Source organism: Poecilia latipinna, unplaced genomic scaffold, assembly GCF_001443285.1.
Source record: "Poecilia latipinna isolate Pla-1442-1.1 unplaced genomic scaffold, P_latipinna-1.0 Scaffold1012, whole genome shotgun sequence".
NCBI classification, from domain to species: Eukaryota; Metazoa; Chordata; class Actinopteri; order Cyprinodontiformes; family Poeciliidae; genus Poecilia; species Poecilia latipinna.
Window position 1 is genome coordinate 70,261 of NW_015113628.1, and position 18,377 is coordinate 88,637.

The 18,377-nt window shown below is 39.2% G+C and overlaps 1 protein-coding gene across 6 annotated transcripts in view; it reads left to right on the forward strand.

Moving 5' to 3' along the window:
• caskin2 (CASK interacting protein 2) overlaps window positions 1–18,377 on the forward strand; it is a 53,938-nt gene that overhangs the window by 17,148 nt on the left and 18,413 nt on the right. For 4 of the 6 annotated variants that reach the window (XM_015050827.1, XM_015050829.1, XM_015050831.1 and 1 more), the window contains exons 3-7: window positions 9,168–9,219; window positions 13,170–13,267; window positions 14,305–14,450; window positions 15,703–15,798; window positions 16,535–16,668. In XM_015050827.1, the coding sequence (XP_014906313.1) occupies window positions 9,168–9,219; window positions 13,170–13,267; window positions 14,305–14,450; window positions 15,703–15,798; window positions 16,535–16,668 (526 nt within the window). Of the gene's footprint in view, window positions 1–8,230; window positions 8,682–9,167; window positions 9,220–13,169; window positions 13,268–14,304; window positions 14,451–15,702; window positions 15,799–16,534; window positions 16,669–18,377 lie in introns of those variants that run through there. The other 2 variants (XM_015050830.1, XM_015050832.1) reach the window with 2 other exon arrangements.

The window sequence follows — 18,377 nt, forward strand, 5'->3', positions numbered from 1 at the left end:
AAATATATGTACAAGCCCTTGGAGTTTAACTCTGTAGCTTTAGGAAACAATAAAACTCCCATCAGTTAAGTTCCCTGCATAGTGTCTGAATACAACACTTTCTTTTTTTTTTCTAATTTATGTGCATCATATTTTATGTCTCACAGCGAAATCAACTGTTAAGAAACCCCAAATGACTTCCACTTAAAATAACTTCTTAAATTGCGATGACTAGAGGGGATATTTGTCTTTGCAAACACAGTACAGAAAATGCCTCTGCAGCATGCAACAACACTAGAATAAACTCTAAGTGTTAGAGATGAAAAAGCTCCTTGAACTTTTGCACATTTTGTTTCAAACGTCAATGCATTTTATTGGAGTTTTATGTGACTGTGACATACAGAGTCCAACTTAAAGTAATCCAAAGTTGTCGAGTGAAAAAAAAGATATGTCACTTACAAAATCTTTTACAAATAAAAAATTGAAAAGTGTGACGGACGTTTGTATTCACGCCATTAGGATCTAGAAGTTTCAATGGAATTATACAGTAATCTCAACCAGCATACACAAATTTACACAAATTAAAAAAGAAAAAAAGTAAATTATTTTGTAAAATTTACACAAAACTTTACAAGAATAAGCACATAACTACTGTTTTTAGTCAGTAGTTTTAAATACATTGTTTTACATTTCTTTTTGACCTTTTTATTGCATTTACTGTTCATCTTAACTTTTCATTTAAACCAACTTTTAAAAGTGCTTCCAGGACAATTCACTGTGATGCAGGATTTTATTGTTTTGATCGAAGTTTCTTGCATTTGTCCCTCATAAAATTTTAAACGATAAACTCAGTTGGATGTCACTGGATATTCATTTTTAAGTCTTGCTTGATTCTCAATTGGATTTGGACGTAGACTCAGACTGGGACATTTTAATCGATGCACTTGCTGAGATTGAAACCATTTAATTGCTGCTTTGGCTTCATGTTTGGGGTTGTCCTCCTTCTCAACAACCTCTCAAGCCTCAAGTTCTTTGCAACTTCAAACAAGTTTTCTTCCAGGATTGCCCTTCACTTAGCTCCGTCTCTTCATAAATTTAGCTGAAGCTCAAAATAACATGAAAACAGTAAAAAAAAAAAAATACTGGAAAATCATGGAACTAACTCAGAAAAAGTTTCTGGAAAAGACTTTCCTTTGGAACTTGTTGCATTATGGTGAAGGGTGCAAATAATATAGCTGTCAGATTCACCAGGTTGAAGAACTGGGCTGGATTAGAGTTAAAAAGCAGCGAAAGTAAATACAAAACTTTCTTTGAAAAGTTTCCTAAAGAAAAGAAAAAAATGGACTCCAGACTTTGGCAAAGTACTGCAGAACAATTATTGCATTGTTTCCACCCTACTGGTTTTGTTTTACTCCTATGTCCGTTTTAGGGAGGAAACAATCATAACTGCAGGCCAAGCTGATGCATGCTGAGGCCTGGACGATGACTTCCTGGTGAGACTCCTCATCTCACCATGTAATCACATTGTTTTAAACTCCTGGACACCCTCCTAAAGGGATTTGGAGATCACCTGCACAGAACATTAGCGCAACAAGGGTGCTGAGTGTCACCAGAGACTTTGAAGTCAGTTACCTGCAACATCAAGGAGTGGAAAACTCATTCTTAGCTCTTTGTGATGTACATGTGTTTTCTGTTTTTTTTTTTTTTTTTTTCCATACAGTAACAATTCGACGGAGTTTTTTAAACTATTTTGAAGTGCTTTGGGACAACTGGAGTAAATTCAAGCCCACACTCTGCCTCAGTGGTTTGGTTTGAGGGACTGTGTTTACACTCTCAGTAATCAGTGCAGCAAGATAGATGTGTTCCTCAGATAAGTGTTTCCCTTGATGAGGCCCCTACCTAACCACAAAGCTTTTATTGCCAGAGATGGATGATGACCTGTAATTACCTCTTTTCTCACTCCTATGTATTTAGGTCCTTCTCCAGGCACTTGTGGTCTTGCTGTTTACCTTTTTTTCTCATTGCTTTGTGGGGGTTTGACCCAACCTTCAACAGCAAGCGCACTTTTTGTTGTTGTTGTTGTTTGTTCATAGGAAGCTGGTATGAGTGGAAGTTGGTTTGCATTTCCGGTTGAAAGGAAAGGTATATTTGTAATTGTGGTTAAAGAATAAAAAAATCCACAAAACTTTTGCGTAAGATATTGACAGTTGGCAGTTTTGGGATACGGCAATATTGGCAAATGTTTTTTTCTTACACTCGCTTCACATTTCTTTATGACCTTCATTCTCAAAAGCCTACAATTTGGAGTCAAAAGTAGCAGCTACACGTTCTCTTACATGAATACACTAACAATTAATTCACAATCACACTCTAAAGTTAAGATTTCCATTGCGTTAAGTCATGTTTTACTACAAAGGACGGGTACAGGTGACTTCATAGTCAAAGAATCCCCTGCCTGATAGGTATTTTCAGGGTCTTGGTGAGAGATTTTGGGATGTGTGAAGAATTCATGGTCTCCCCATAGTGATTGTGACAAGGTGATACATCATGAAAGGTTTTGACCGTGGATAAAATGTCCACAGTAGGATCCTAGTGGTTTAATACTGTGCTGATGGCAGTAGAAGTATATCCTTGACTTGGGATTTGTGAGCAGCGGTCCTCCACGTTGCCAGTTGTGGCAATGGTACACCTAAATGATTGTAGACCATTTAGAGTTGATGTGATCATTCATTGCAATTTGTAAAACGTTTAAATGGAATAGAAAGGAAATTCATAGCTTATGGCCGAAATCTAAACCCCTGTCATACAAGCATGGTGTGTAGAAATCTTAACTTTACGCACTACTCTCCAGTGTTTTTAGTTATTTTGAAGCCTTTAGTTTTTTCATTTTTTTAGATCATGTTCAAAAGCGTTTCAGAACAGCCATGCAAACCGAAGCAACAAAAGCCCCCAGCCAGCTGCAAGGCCTGTTGAATGAGACAAAAAGACAAGCAAACCAAGTTTTCTTTGTTGTCTGTTGTTTTTATTTTATTATTGACTTTGCCATGCTGATGTTCCTATATACTGAAGAGCTTCATAGCATTCTGAAAGCCTGTCTCATCTTGAAGCATGTTTTCTTTTTGCTCTGTTCTCCTGTTTGTAGTCTGATGTGCCAAAAAAAAACAAACAAAAAAAACCCAACCCTGTTCCCTCATGTCACCTGAACAGAGGGATGGATTCATGTTTATCTCTCTATGATGTCTCCTCCTCTTTTACTCAGTTCATATTTACTCTTCTTCTCAACATCAAAGCCTCCCTCTCTCCTGTCTGCAAAGCTTAAGCCCCTTTCAGAAAGGTTCTAATGAGGCTTTCTTTCGCTTTGTTTATTGTTGTGAGCAGAAAGAACAATGGAAGGACTCCACGCTGACAACTAAAGCTCCAAGTGTTGAATAATTTATCCTTCCATGGATGGTGGGCTTCTACAGAAAAGCAAACCTCATAATTTCCCTGTCTCAAAAAAAAAAACAACAACTAAATATATCTATATAAATCACAATACCTATGATTTACTGTTCCAACCCTCCAGGGTGCTGCTAATTTATCTGCAGCCGACGTAAGGAGGAGGTTCTCCCTCCCTCTGTGGGGCACAAGGAAGAACATGGAACATGTAGGATAGTATGGTGGGCACGCTATGCGAGGAATGTGAGGCTCATGTTGGAACTGGAACTCCTGAAAGGCCCTGTTCTTTCCATGCTTCTGAGACAGCTCAGACCCCACTTTGGCGTGGCGCCCAACGCCCAGCCCCATCCATATCTGCCTCTTGATCAATGTGCCTCCTTGTGCCTTCAAGCTCTTGTGTTCAGGAACATGAGTCACCAGCAGCATGTGCTCAACAAAAGCTCCTGAGCTTCTCTGGGGCCTTCTGCAGAACGACCAATGCGAACGCAAAGCATGACTGCGCCCATTCTTTACACACTGATATCTGCATCTCCTGCTGGATTGCATGCACAGCACTTGGGGTTGATTTCCAAACCACTAAAACTAAGAATCTTAATCCTCTGACTCCCTTCATAGTACATATGAAGCAAATTGTGGATATAGCTGTAAATGTTAGGAGAGTGTAAAACATGAATTACCAGCCTCAAAACTGGTTACAGAAATAAATGTTTTCTTTCGTGTGTTTTATTGATGGTTTCATAAGACACTCAGAAAACGCAGCTGCAAGGAGAATTGGGCAAATTTTTGTTTGCCGACTTCTCTGAGCTGAATAATAGCATCAATAAACCAAAAAAGGAGGACAGAACAGAATATTGGATCATGGCTTCAGTGGGAGCTCAGTCAGAAATCCTCTAATTTCTTCACATTCTAATATTCTTCTCATGTATTGTATAGTATGATGTCTGATTTATCTTTCCTCCACTGTTTTAGCACAGCAAGACTTGCATTTTTAAGTATTTACTTCTGATTATGTAATCCATGTTTCCCTCCCCATAGATTTTATTCACATTTTTGTGTTTTATCACAGTGTTGGTCTTAGTTTTACTACTTCTCTTTCATGGACAGTAAAATTTAATATCTGGCTGTATGGGAGAATAACATTGCTAGGGGAAGACAACAAATGAAAAAAGAATAACATTAGGACTTCAAAAACAGTTTAAGTTAAATAGTGAAATTACTTTGGAAATACAAATTGCGTTAAAAGCAGTGGAATCCATATTTACCAGTTAAAAACACATTAAATAGGTGTGTCTTTAATGTATTTTGTTGCTATTATCATTATAATTTTAACACAATGTCCTACATGAAAGCACATATTTTAAAGAAAACAATATAACAGAATAATTTTGCCCAATTTCACCAGCTTGTTTTAAGGACAATTGAGATTCATTACATTTGTTGGTGCATTTCAGACTTCAAGTAAACTGTTTCCCATCTACATTTAGATTGATACAAATAAGATAAAGAGCACAACTGCTACAAAATTGGTATGTAATAGTAGGAAATGCCTTTATTATGAATATTATGTGCAAATTCATCAGAGTTGATCTCCTGTTTTCTGTCTTACTTTAGCCTAGTGTTTTAAAAATGCTTGTTGACAGAGTCCAAAATTATGATCAGATTTTTCAGGAAAATCAAGTCCTCCCATATCATTAAAGTGTTTTTTGCTTCTGATTCACTTCTATTGATAAAAGTTTGTGTAGACAGAGGGGGTGGCATCAGATTTTATATTTCTAGCACTTCCTCTGCAGCCCTGACTTAAAACCAAAACAACCCATAAGGCCTTGTTAGGGACATGTTTGGATGGTTAGGCAACAGCGACCCAAACATTTAGCTGAATAGATGGTAGGACCAGTGGCTCGTGTGCTAATTACACCATTAGGGACTTTTAATGGCCCTATTAGTGTGATTGTTCTGACTACAATTTATAAGTTACTTCCAGCCATTTTCAGAACTGAAGAAGCTTTTCGTATGAGAGGCGAAGAAGTATCTTCAAGAAATAAGAGAAAAAGTTTTGTATCATTCTGCTTAAGCAATTAGGATTACCATGCTAATAATAAAAACCATAAATCCTACATAAAAAGTTATCAGGGCGAAAGAAGACAGGGAAAACAAAACTGATTCATCCAGGCAACAATTTTACATTGGTGTAGCTTCATACAAGACATGACTATCCTAATTGCTTAAATGGAAAGCAGCTGGACTTCTCTTGTTTCTTAATGACGTTCCACCTCGTAACCGAAAGGCTTTTTCAGTTCTGAACATGGTTCGGGAGAATCAGATATGGTTTGTAGTCAGCACAATCACACTAATAGGGCTGGGAATGTCTCATAATTGGGTAACCTTACCCTCAATTTGTATGGCCATACAGTTTAGAAAGAATGTATGAGAAAATATCATGGAAGTTTGCACAGAAACCATCTTGATTTACACTTTGGATGCAGAAAGTACTTTTGCGTTTCTCTTTGACTTTCTTACTTTCTAAAGCTAACTTACCCTAATCTTTTTTTCTTTCCTTGTTTTCCATCATCTTATTGTGTTAAATTAACTGTGTCATTACAATACATGTTCCTCTTATCAAAATAAAAGCATTTCCTGTTTGGTTCGTGCAAATCATTCCTTCAGCTCTTAAGATTCCCTCTCAGTTACTGACTACATACACTACACTTGATTCTTGATTTTGTCATTTTTAAACATTCCTTGGGACGTGTTTACTCTTTGTGCTTTTTAGTTTCCTAGAAATGTTCACACGATGAGTGGAAATTTCTCCAAATATAGCAGAATATAGTGACAGAGCAGATAAACATAATTAATTAACTGATCAGTGTTAAGTCCTTAAAAACTAAATAAAAAGCTTTTGCATTCATTTGTGAATTCAACATTAACAGGTCTTTGTTAGTAACACTTTATTTGAAGGGGGGTGAATAAGACTGTCATGACACTTTCATAAACATGACATAACACCTGTCATAAACATGAATAAGCCTTCATGAATAATTATGACCGTTGTCATAAATATTCATGAAGGCTTATTCAAGTTCATGACAGGTGTTTATGACATGTTTATGACAGTGTCATGTCTGTCTTATTCAACCCCCTTCAAATAAAGTGTTACCCTTTGTTAGTTATCTTGAAATGTAAATATATGTTTATTTTTAATATTTGTAATCTTTTTTATCAATTTTCAAACTTTTAAACTTGAAACAACTAATAACAATTTTTGTATGCTGGATTGAATGTTACCAAACAAATTTTGAACATCCATGTGTTAGATTAGGCTAAAATTCAAACTTTTACTTCAATGCAGTGCAGACATATTATTTGGTATGCATTTGATAATAAAAGATTTATTTATGTGGTCATGGGAGGCTCCAAACCTGACTTGGACTTGGGGCAAGAGACTTGATTCTTCAATTGGACTTTGGATAAATGACGTGAACATTTCTGATGCATTTATTGTTCACCCAACAAAACAGTGGGTTACTGATTCTGCGATATTCTTACCTAAGTGTCAATGTTATCTGACAAATTACAGCAGCTGGCAAGTTTCTCTCTTTGTTAAATTATTCAGTGACACTGTGCTGTTTAGGGTCTGTTCACTCGTACAGGTTTGGGTTTAATTAAAATTAACTATGAGCCAACTGGTCTCTCAAATGAGCACTTTCTTCTAACAAGATAAATTTTAAGGTTGTTACATTCGGTTCTACTTTTTTCAGTGTAGAACCGATGTAAGCTGCTACAGCATGGAAAAGGTTCAGGAGCCACAGGTTCCTACTAGCATATTCACTTGTGTTTGCTATACAAAATCAACTGGTTTTGTTTAATTTTTTCTGTACAATTCCAGCATGTTCCAAAACAGAGGTTGATTGTTGAAAAGGCCAGAAAGTACCTTTGCTATGCTCTGTCTAGTCTTCCTGTTATCTGCAGAAAATCTTGCTCTCTCTTGTTTCCAACCTGAATGAACTGCAGTAACAAGTTTTAAAAATGTACTTTTTAATAATTTCTTACATCCCTGAGCTTCACTTGAGTTTATTTCTAAAAACTTTAAAGATTCTGAAAACAGCCAACTTTGAGTTTTCTTCCCAGAATAACAAGTTCAACATTAAAGAGTAGGACTGGGAGATTTTTGTTTGTTTTGAAGTTTTAATTTTTGAAAAATCTGGATTTCTTGTCATCAGTGCACCCATTGGGTTTCCATAGCAGAGAGTGATGTTGGCCACCTTGCTTGAGAAGTGAGTTTAACAGCTTCTTTTTTCCCCCAGACTTTGAATTCAGGTAAACTCACAGAAGGTGTGATGTAATTTTTCTTTAAGGAAAAATAATCAGATATTTTATTTTTAAGCCACATCACCCAGCCCCACTAAAGAGTTTTGTCAGCACCACCTGGTTGTTCATATATCAACAATTTTCAGTTTCCGACTAGCCGCTCACCGGTCAAGGCCTCTCAGGCTAAAACTTGTACATTTTTGGCTCCATTATAATGGAAACTGATATCTCCCAACTCCCACTGTCCAGCTCTATCTCTTCCTCTTCCCGTCTCGCTCCGTGTGTGCTGTCCAAACACACATGGCTGTGCGGTATTCCGCACCTCCGTGGGAGAAAACAATGGGGGTAATTTGCGGCCGTGAATGGCGCTGTATCTAGAGTATTTGGCAGTCTGGTTCCTGTGTGGGTCTCGCCGAACAGTCAGGCCTTTGGAGCGGACATCAGCTGTAGGACGTCAGAGGATATTTATCTGGGTGAGAGGAGAGGTCGCAGTCAAGAGTCGTCGTTTGAGTCAGGAGGATTAGATGAATGAGATTGAGAAAGATGTTTGTTATTTGAAGCTTGGACATCTAAAATGTTTAGCAATGAGGCTTTTAAGGGTTAAGCAGAATTGGGCGAGTTGCCTTGTTTGATTTTAGGTAATACCTAAAGATGAACAGAGGATTAAGTATGTAAGAAAAGGAAGTTTGTGTTTTGCAAGTAAAGATCTGTTTTTGATACCTTGGATTAAGAAAATTATACAAGAGTGCTTACACTGCACACACTGAGCAGCTTTATTGAGGATACAGTCTTTGGTGTACTATTTGTTGACATCGTGAACAGCTTGGCAAAGAGCTAAAGTAGGAAACGGTTTTAGTTGTCAGCTCATTTGTGATCTTGGCTTGGAACGGTGGCACTCGGAGGGGTTAACAGCTGAATAAATGAAGACATGGGACAAATAGCAGTGTGTCGCTTTCAAGGTGAGTGGAAAATAAGCGTGTTCAGTCGTGCTGACTGATGTAGACTGTGATGCTGTTGGAAGGAGAGACATGCAGATGCTTTCTCCTGGCATACCTTCTTGTTTTCATGGTTGTCAGTTCGAATACCAAAGAGCCGTGAGACGCTAACATTGCAAATGAGGTGGAATATTTTGTTTCTGTGAGGCAGAGTCATTTGTTTAAGGAATCATTTGGCTGTCATGATGGAGTCAGACGCACCGAGAGAGGGGAAGGGTGAGGAAAGCTCTCCATCCTGTCAGGGCTGTCATGATAAGAAGTGATGATGAGGAGGGGGGGAGACTTAAGGGAAAAAGAAACACACACACACACACACACACACACACACGCGAGGCTGGAAGGATTTCTGGTGAGCTCAGGTGAAATAACAAACTTTGTACCAAAAACACTTATTGTCTTTTTCTGTACCCTCTTTCCCCCTCCACATCCCTTTCTCTGTCATTTTTCCAGAGTTGCTGGGCTCCAACAAGAGACTCAACATCAATTACCAGGACTCAGACGGGTAAGAGAAAAGTTCCAGTTGTTGTGTAGATAAGGCAGGCAAAAGAAAGAAAATACTACTCTACATGTGACCGCCTGCTGTTTGTTTGCAGTCTTCAATCCGTGACTCACGAAGCGCACACAAGTACTGACATAGATTGCTGCTCAGAGTCATTACTGTAACCCCAGTGCAGGAAATTACTAGGTACTGACTTGTGTGTAGCTCACCACATCTGTCAAATATTTAGAAGTGACTGAAATGTAGTGTTTCTGGTCCTACATAATGTACAGTAAGTGGAAAGTTGCATTAACTTGGAAATGAAAAAAAAGAGAAGCTGAGCAGGAAGTTTATAGAAAAACAGTAGGATGGTAAAGGTAACTTCACAAAGGGCATCCACAGTCTCATTTGTTTTTGCCATTTGTTCATAAACCGCTGCAGTGTTGATTAATATGCACTATTTTGATAAGGTACCCCAACCCTGTCCAGTGGGATGTTCTTGTCATACTACTAGCCTTCATGGTGGTTTAGGTTGATTTTTTTTTTCTCATCAGTATTAAACTTTTCTGTGTTATTACCCCCTACTAAGTTGAAATCGGCAGGTTCGTGGCATTGAACGAAACACGGCCTTTGAAGATTTTCTTTGTTCTCTAAGCCTCTCTCACAGATGTGCTTCGGTTCTGCAGTCAGCGTCATTAAGATCCACATGCGTCTTCTAGGACAGCATTTTGGACCCTCAAAGCTCAGCCCACACAAAGTCTCTCTGGGTCTAACATTTGACACTGTTCATCTCAAACCCTCCCCTCAAGATCTTTTCAGAAATTGAAATGGCTGTCTTGCTGCGTACAGCCGTTGCAGAGACGGAGCACAGCAAGACGCCATGTGTTCAGTCCAGCAAACCTGAAAAGACAGAAAGCCTTTATGCCTTTGCCATCAGTGAGTGATCACAGTGTGAAAGCCTGACAGAAAAGGTTTTCATTTATTTATTTCAAATTTATTGGAGCTGAGAAAAGACATAAAAGAATGTTACATTTATAAGAAACCACTGTTCTGCCTATAGGCCTTTCCACCAAGGGTTAATTTGCAGACTCAGTACCTGGTTAGGCTTTTAGAAGTAAACCTCTTAAACTAGAAACGACACAAATAATCAATTTTATGCAGAGGTTTTGACTTTATATAGCTAAAAATGTTAAACATTTGACAAATTGAACAACAACCTGTTTAAGTTTCAATACAGTTTTTGATTTATTATTGTGCTCTTGCTCCTATTTCCTCTGTTTATATTCTTAAATCCTGTTTTCCATCCACCAGCATGAATGTGAATCATTGTAACTTCTTCTCTCTTTAAACGTCATTATTCGTCCTGAATGCACTGAGTGTCTTGATCTTTAGTGTTAATTCTGTATTACAAATTCAGGACGTTTCCTTAGGGACTAGAAAGGAACTCTGAAATCACCAAACATGCCAAAATGGCTCAGTTGGGAAGTGTAGCTTTATTAGTGCTTATGAATTCAGAATGGATCCTGCACTCCTTGTTTTTACACAATAGTATTTTTGGAAACATATTTTCGAATTTCAGCTCTCTTAGTAAGAAATAAGAAAATCTGTGTCGAGGAAGAAGGTTATCTAATAAGACAATCCATCTCAAATGCAAGCCATGGGCCAATTTGTTTTGGATTTTGTACAATGTAACTATGTTGACTGATAACTCCTGCATGTGTCTGCATGCAGCGTGCACATAGCGTGTGGGAGGTGGCACACAATGGAGGTGTTGACATCAAGCTGTCCATCAGCGAAGGAACTGCTGTGTGGTTGGGTGGTAGGTAGGAAGGAAGGGACTACCTGTGAAAGATGAGATCACTGGTAAGGCGAGAAGAGGATTGTGAAGCGTGAGTAAACAGCTGGCTGTCACTAAGTCAACGCCATCACAGTGACACGTATTCAGCACATGTCAGTGAGAAGTTTCGGTAACAGGTGGTGAGATGTGGTTGACGTGTATTTGAGAGAAGAGAGAAAGCAGAAAAAGTAAGCACTAAACTCATCAGTTCCTCAATTTTCATGGATGTTCAAGTGGATATAAGTTTTATCTGTCTGAAACCAATAGAAGGTTTCCTTGGCTGTGTGTTTGGGATCAATATCCCACTGAAAAATCTATTTTCTGCTATTTTTCTGCAGTTTGCTAGTGCCAAAGCCTCGAATAGTCATTTACTGTAAAGTTCCTGGTTCTTTGAGAGTCATGAGCAGTTCCATTTCTGCTGTATAATGTGTGCAATGACATCCAAAGAGTTAAAAGTTTTTTGTGTACAACATCACGCTTCACAAGCTTCAACATGTTCTTTCTTCAGCAGTGAAGTTTTGTGCTGAGCCTGCTAACTCTGTGTGTTTTTGAGAATCTTTGAGTGGTTCTTGGTTCTAGAGGGAAAAAAATGCTAAGAAATCTCAAGTGATTTACACAGCGTCAAAGAGGCTGAAAGGCACATTAGATTGTAGATTAATTTTAGTAGAACGATGGTCTTTCTCCTTTTGCTGCATGAACCCAACAGTAATCATCATAAAATTCACGTCTTCTGTAATAAATGTCATCAGTATGTTTTGAACAGGTCTTGACAGAGCTATTTGTACTTACCGGACTTGGTAAAAACAAACATTTCTGGGCCATGAATAAGATGAATCAGCTGATATTTTTTGACACTCTTATGGATTTGCACATACTTTTGTAAATACTGATTACAGTTTCCTGGGTTTCTAGAGCCTTTATGCTTTCTGAGGTCATCCCCATTTTTTCACATGTTTAAGTCTTTTTCTTCGTACATTTTAATTTCTTATACGTAACTTAATTTGTCATAAATTTTGTTGTAACAAACATCTGGAGAGAATCGTTTCTTATCAAAAGCCCAACTGGAAATATAATTATCAAGACAATGTTGATGTGTTACTTGCTTTCTCACGCTGCAAGTGATGTGAGAGGACTCATCCATGTAGCCAGTTTGCTGGAGACAATGTTTCCAAAATGTTAAGCCAGCTGGCAGTCTTTCAGATCAACAGAGTATCAGAATCTGTAGCTTGTTCAGTTCAGCTCAACATCAGAAAGACTAGAAAAGGGGAAGTGTTCATGGACAAAAGAAACTTGCAAATGGTGAGTCTTGGCGGCTTTCGTATGCAATGAAACCAGTTTTACTTTTGGAGCTAAATGATGGGGTGCAGTTGTTGCCATAAGTGTGTTGCAACAAGTAGATTCTAGGTTTGAATCTTGGGCCTTTTTGGTTGGAGTTTCTATGCTTGCCCCATTGCAACCATGGGTTATCTCATCTGTAACTTTCTCTCACAGTAGAGAATAATGCATGTAAAATGAATTAGTCTCTCTAAATTGGCACATCTTGAGGGGTGAGTGTTTGTTCACGCCTCCAAAACAATCCAGCAAACATTAAAAGTTGAAAGTGGACGGTTGGATTAGTTAGTTGGAGTTTGTCTGTAGTTAGTTGGAGTTTGTCTGGCAGACCCAATCTACATCTAGGTTGATCTTTTGTTTCCACAGGGGAAAACTAGAGCGCTTCCTAAACAACGACTGGGTTTTTGATCTCAACCGTTCTTCCCTGATTATTAGGTTGTATGTTGTTACATTAGCCCTACATTAGAGGGGCATGTTGTAACTGCAGCACAAGTTGTGTGTTTGCTCCAAAATCCCCCTTCCTTCTCCCTCCTGCTCTCTCAAGCAATTGTCTCTGAAAGAACTTTTGTCTGTCTTCCTTTAGAAGAGGATCTTACAACTCCATAAAGGTTTAGCCAGAATAATGGTAAAGCGCAAATTCCTTTTCTGTTCGACCTCTTCTAAAGATGGGGATGTACATACTCTCTTGGGAGAAACATTCTCCAAAACTGCCTCTGCATTTAGATCCATTCAGTGTAATTTACAAATTCTCTCATCTCCTCTTTCTCTCCTCCTTCTGTCTGCTCTTTTTGTTTGTTACCCACAGCTTCTCTGCGCTGCACCATGCTGCTCTGACGGGCACCACCGAGCTGCTGTCGCTGCTGTTGGACTCCCAAGCCACAGTGGATATCAAGGACATCAACGGTATAAAAACGACAGAACAACCACGCCGGCCAACAAGTCACCGATTTTAGAGAGACATCCGTTTAAATACATAAAGTTCAGTTTTTCAAAGTCACAGGGGGATTAAACTGAGCCTGAAACTTCTTCATCAGCTCTGAGGCTCTGCTGAAAGTGTGTTTAACTGAAATGAAAAAAAAACATTTAAATCTTAATCGCTTTGAAGTTTGCGTCCCACAAAGTGACAGCAGATTCACGGTAAGTATTCTCTCACTTCCAAGAAGAAGCGATACAGTGGGATTTAGAGCTGCAGCCCTGAAGCATGTAAGGCTCATGAGAACGAGCGTGTCGCCTCTCAGGTCAGCTATATATTCCTGAAGAACTCTGTGAAATGTTGAATTTAACTTCCAGCGCCTGCAGTGTTGGGCATGCTGAATGTAATTGATATTCAATACATGGAAGCCCGTCTGCGATCAAAAGTGAGGCCTTACAACAAAGAGTTATGGGTGATTACAGGTTGAGACTCCATTCCAAAGACTGCTTGATTTGTAAATTTTGATGTTCAAATCCTCTATTTATGGCATGAACAGAATGATCAGGCATTTATTGCAGTTCCAACATCTTCGAAGCTGCAGCCATGCACTGTGATCAGAATTCGTATTACACTTGCGAAGAAACGGACGCCGTTTCCTCTGAATCTAAAGAGAAAAAGGATCGTCCAGACGATCAAGAAGCCAGATACTTGTCATTTGTATGGGTTCCTCTGTGTGACCTTGATAAAACTCATTTCCACTTCAGTGGAAGTTGATGCAAAAAGAGAAGAATACAGAGTAACGTGTTCTACCTCAGAGATTGCATATTACTGTGTACTTCTTGCTGTAAAGTGTAAGAATGATTTCTACGTGTTATTGCTTTTTAAAGCAGAAGTGGATTCATCTAAACAATAAAATGGTGCTTAAGACATAAAATACCTTCATTTATTCCACTTTCCAAATGAGAATTTTTAAATTTTGTGGATAAAAGCAATTTTTTAAAATGATATTCGCCGCTGTCGTCCACAGGCATGCGTCCGCTCCACTATGCAGCGTGGCAGGGAAAGCCCGACTCTGTTTTACTGCTGCTGAGAGGAGCGGCTTCAGTCAACTCTCCTTCCCATGACGGGCAGATACCCTTACATCTCTCTGCGCAGTACGGACACTACGAGGTGGTGAGTTCAAAAGACACACACACACATACGCACGCAAACACACACACACACACACACACACTGGTTCAAGGCATTACCAGTCATCCCATTTCGCTGAAACTTAAACCCATTGTGTCTTTGGCTGGTATTGTTCAACAACAATACTAGTAACTCCATTGTTGCACACAATGACTACACACATTTCTTTCTTTCAGTGACATATGTTTTCCTCCTACAACACACACACACAGACGCATGATTTCATATTCCTAACCCTTATTGTATTGACTTCTTATTATCTCTATGCCAAAGCTGTCAACTTTCCTTCAATTTTGGATTCTTGGTTTTTTTTCATTGTACTTTTTTTCATAATTTTTTCACTTTTATGAACACTCAACATATCTGTCTATTTCCTGTTGAGTTATTCTAGTTTCTAAACTATAAGGCCTTCCTTGGCCACCAACCTGGATATGATGCACCTTTCCAGACAAAACACCAAATATGACAAATGTGATTACAGACCCTTCGTATAACTTTAGGTAATACTTTTAGGTTTTCTATTCCCAAAATATTTTTCATAATCATTTTTAATCTTATTCTTCTAAATTTTTGTATCTTTTATCTCCATTTCTGTCTAATATCCTACATTCTGATTATTCGTATTTTTAATTTACTTGTAATGCTCTGTAGATTTTTGCATCTTTATTAGGTCAAATTTTGATATTATCTATTTTTTTTAATCCGTCTTTAATTTTTCAGCTTTTTACATTTCTTTTGCGTGGCACCTTGGGATCACATCCCAACAAGACCTTTCAAACCAAATAAAATAATTATCTGCTTTCCATTCAGCTAAAATTAATAGACCTACAGTGCAGTACCAGGAAGCATCAAAAACTTCATTCACATATTAGCTCTAATACTTGTCCCTTACCTAAAAATAACATTCCACCTTTATTAGGACCAGATGTTGGTTCTCATGAGGAATAGTCCAATGAAGCCAGGTGATTATACCAGAAAGGTTCAAAGAGGTAACTCGGACCATATGTGCAAACACTCGTCCACCTGTAACTCGACCCCCTTTGAGGTACGACCTCGTTAGCAGAGCAGCACAAAGCTGACAATCCATCTCAGGATCCACACAGCAGCTATCATGTGTTCCTCCCCTCTTGGTGGAAGGCGAAGCATGTAGAGGACGACTGGTGTGTGAGTGTGTATTTTACATGAGGTGCTGTACTGCTCACAGGGTGTTGCGCTCTCTCCCTTTCGCCCTCAGTCTGAGATGCTGCTGCAGCACCAATCTAATCCCTGCCTCAAGAACAAGGCGAAGAAGACTCCTCTGGATTTGGCCTGCGAGTTTGGCCGACTCAAGGTACCGGAGTATTTGTGTCGTTTTCCTTATCTGTCTCTGGCGACCACTTTGGTCGTTGGATTAAAACACATCACTGCACTTGGTGATAGCGTCACAGATTGACATCAAGTTGGTTCCCAACCCAGCCCTTTGCATCGTCACGCTTCTTGACCTCGTCTGAAGAGATTTAGACTCTTAATCCAGTTATCTGCTTGTGAAAACACTCTTTTCTCCTTATGTATGAATGAGGGCGCCTTATGTCTAACATGAGCCAGAGGTTAGAATGAAGTGACTATGGTCAGCTAAGCCTGTTTGAGTGAAAGGGCCTTAGTGGCTCTTTTGTACATTGTAATGTTCAGAAAGTTCCACTTTGGGGCATAATTTACTGTTTCTCTGCCACATCCGCCAGATAAACCAGCCTGTGAGATGTTTTGCTTGCACTAAAAGTCAAAATTAGACACGCTTTTTATGCCTGTTTAATGCTCTCTCAACTAGTCTAAGTTTGCAGTTAAGCTGTGAAAGAAAAGAGGGCTTTGGGCTGTTTTTACCACATACATACGTCTTGTGACAGCTACTGGGCAGTGGATAAGCCCCAATGTGCAAGTTAATCTCTTTCTATATAAGTTGTCATTTACAGTGATGTACACGGGGACGCATGGTTTTTCATATATGTACATCATTTATGCATTGCTTATGTTATAATTCCTTTCCTAAATCTGCCGGTAAGAACGTCATCTTCAGACTGATTTCTGTTTAGGTGGCTCAGCTGTTGCTCAGCAGTAACATGGTGTCAGCGCTCTTAGAAGGAGAGCGAGGGAACGACAGTCTGGATTCCCCCTCCACCACTCCCCTCCACCTGGCAGCCAGGAACGGACACAAAGACGTCATCAAGTGAGAAAAGCACATTTTCTGTAGCAGCTCTGTCCTTAGCAGAGTCTTTCTCTTGGTGGTCTTTAGGCAAGAGGCAGGGTACACCCTTCAATTTAAAGTGGTCAATTTAAACCAACCCACCCAGTGAACCAATATGCGTGCACCATTGTGTGGCCCATAATTCAGGGATGTTCTCCGCTTTATGTTTCTGTTTGGGTCATAAATATATGGACCCTGCCAGGCTTGAAAGGAGGGAAAAGGCAACTTTAGGGTTCAGGGTGCATTCACACCAACCCTGTTTAGTTCACTTTATTTTAGTCTGTTTGTCAAAAAAGCCTCTTTCAACAAGCCTTACATGTTCAGTATGTTTTTACTTGCACTTTCGTGACCATAACATTAAACATGTCAGTTTGTGTCTCATTCATTTTTTTTGGATAAGAGGCAAAATGTCTTCAAGCAACAAGAAAAAAAAATCAGGTTCCTTCAACTGAAGCACTTAGGACTGGAATGACCCGGTTTACTGAAAATACACACCAGTTTATTAATTTTTGCAATACGACAAGATTGAGCAAGCATTTGCCGGAATGACAGAGTTGTTTTTTATTGTACCTTGTAAATCAGTAAGAATGTTTGTGCAATGAGGGTTAGGGGTGTTTGCTTGTGTAGTGGATGATGCCCTCATCTGTTTTAGATTCTTCCCCAGATCTAATGTACATTGTAAATCAGTGATTTCTGACATTAATTGCAGTTAACGTTCAGAGTATTGGACTGCATGCAGTTTGATTTAGGATCCTTCAAATCTTGTTACTGCATGGCACACTGTGGGGAGTGAACATCTCCTTGAGTTATGACTATTTTTATCTAGACTCTATGAAAAGCCAACTGTAAAGTGCAGTCCTTCAACCTTGAAGTGCGTAAGCAGTGACTGATTAACTTTTTTTTTTTTCCTGCATTCTCTATCAATTCACTGTTTCTGCATTGACTAAGCATTCTGTTTTTGAAAGCAGGGTGCCAGCCTTACACAATATACAGCCCAGGAGTCTGTTTTGTTGTTTACAATTGCCTCCACTAACTATGAGAAACAAGATTATGGTTTTCCTTGGTTTTTTGGGAGCAAATACCAACTCTAGGTTTGTGCTTAGGGTCAATGGGTCTTGGGGTGCCGCAGACAGTGGATCACAGAGTTCAGTCTTGGGCCACTCCAGATTCTGGTTGGCGTGCGGCTTGGGGTGTCCTCTTATTTCTGATGGGGGGTCGCCTCATGGGAGCCCTCGGCTCAACAGGTGGACTGGTGACCGAGGTGGTTGATAGGAGGTACAGGTGGGGTAGAATAGGATTTAAGTTTAGGAGGGAGTCGAGGGATTTGGGAAGCTTTTTCAGCCCCCCTCTGTTACCCTGAAATGAATTGACTGCTTGCAAAAACATGAACGAGTTTAACAGTAAATAAAGATTTGGCTCATTGTAAATCTTCTGCTATTTGTTCATGGCAGTCTGATGTCACCTCATACCAAATCTAAAGCTGCATACCCTCATGTTCTGTTTTTCTCAGCTGACTTTACACTTTCTTTTTTAAACATATGCTTGTTTGTGTGTAAATATGTAGAATATGTATTCAGTTTGCCAAGTAACCCCACCCTGTCTGTTAGACAGTCTGCTGATGGCTCTCATCCTTCCTACATAAGCAAATGTTTTTGCAACACCATCTCCACTCTGACTCTCCTGGAAAGGAA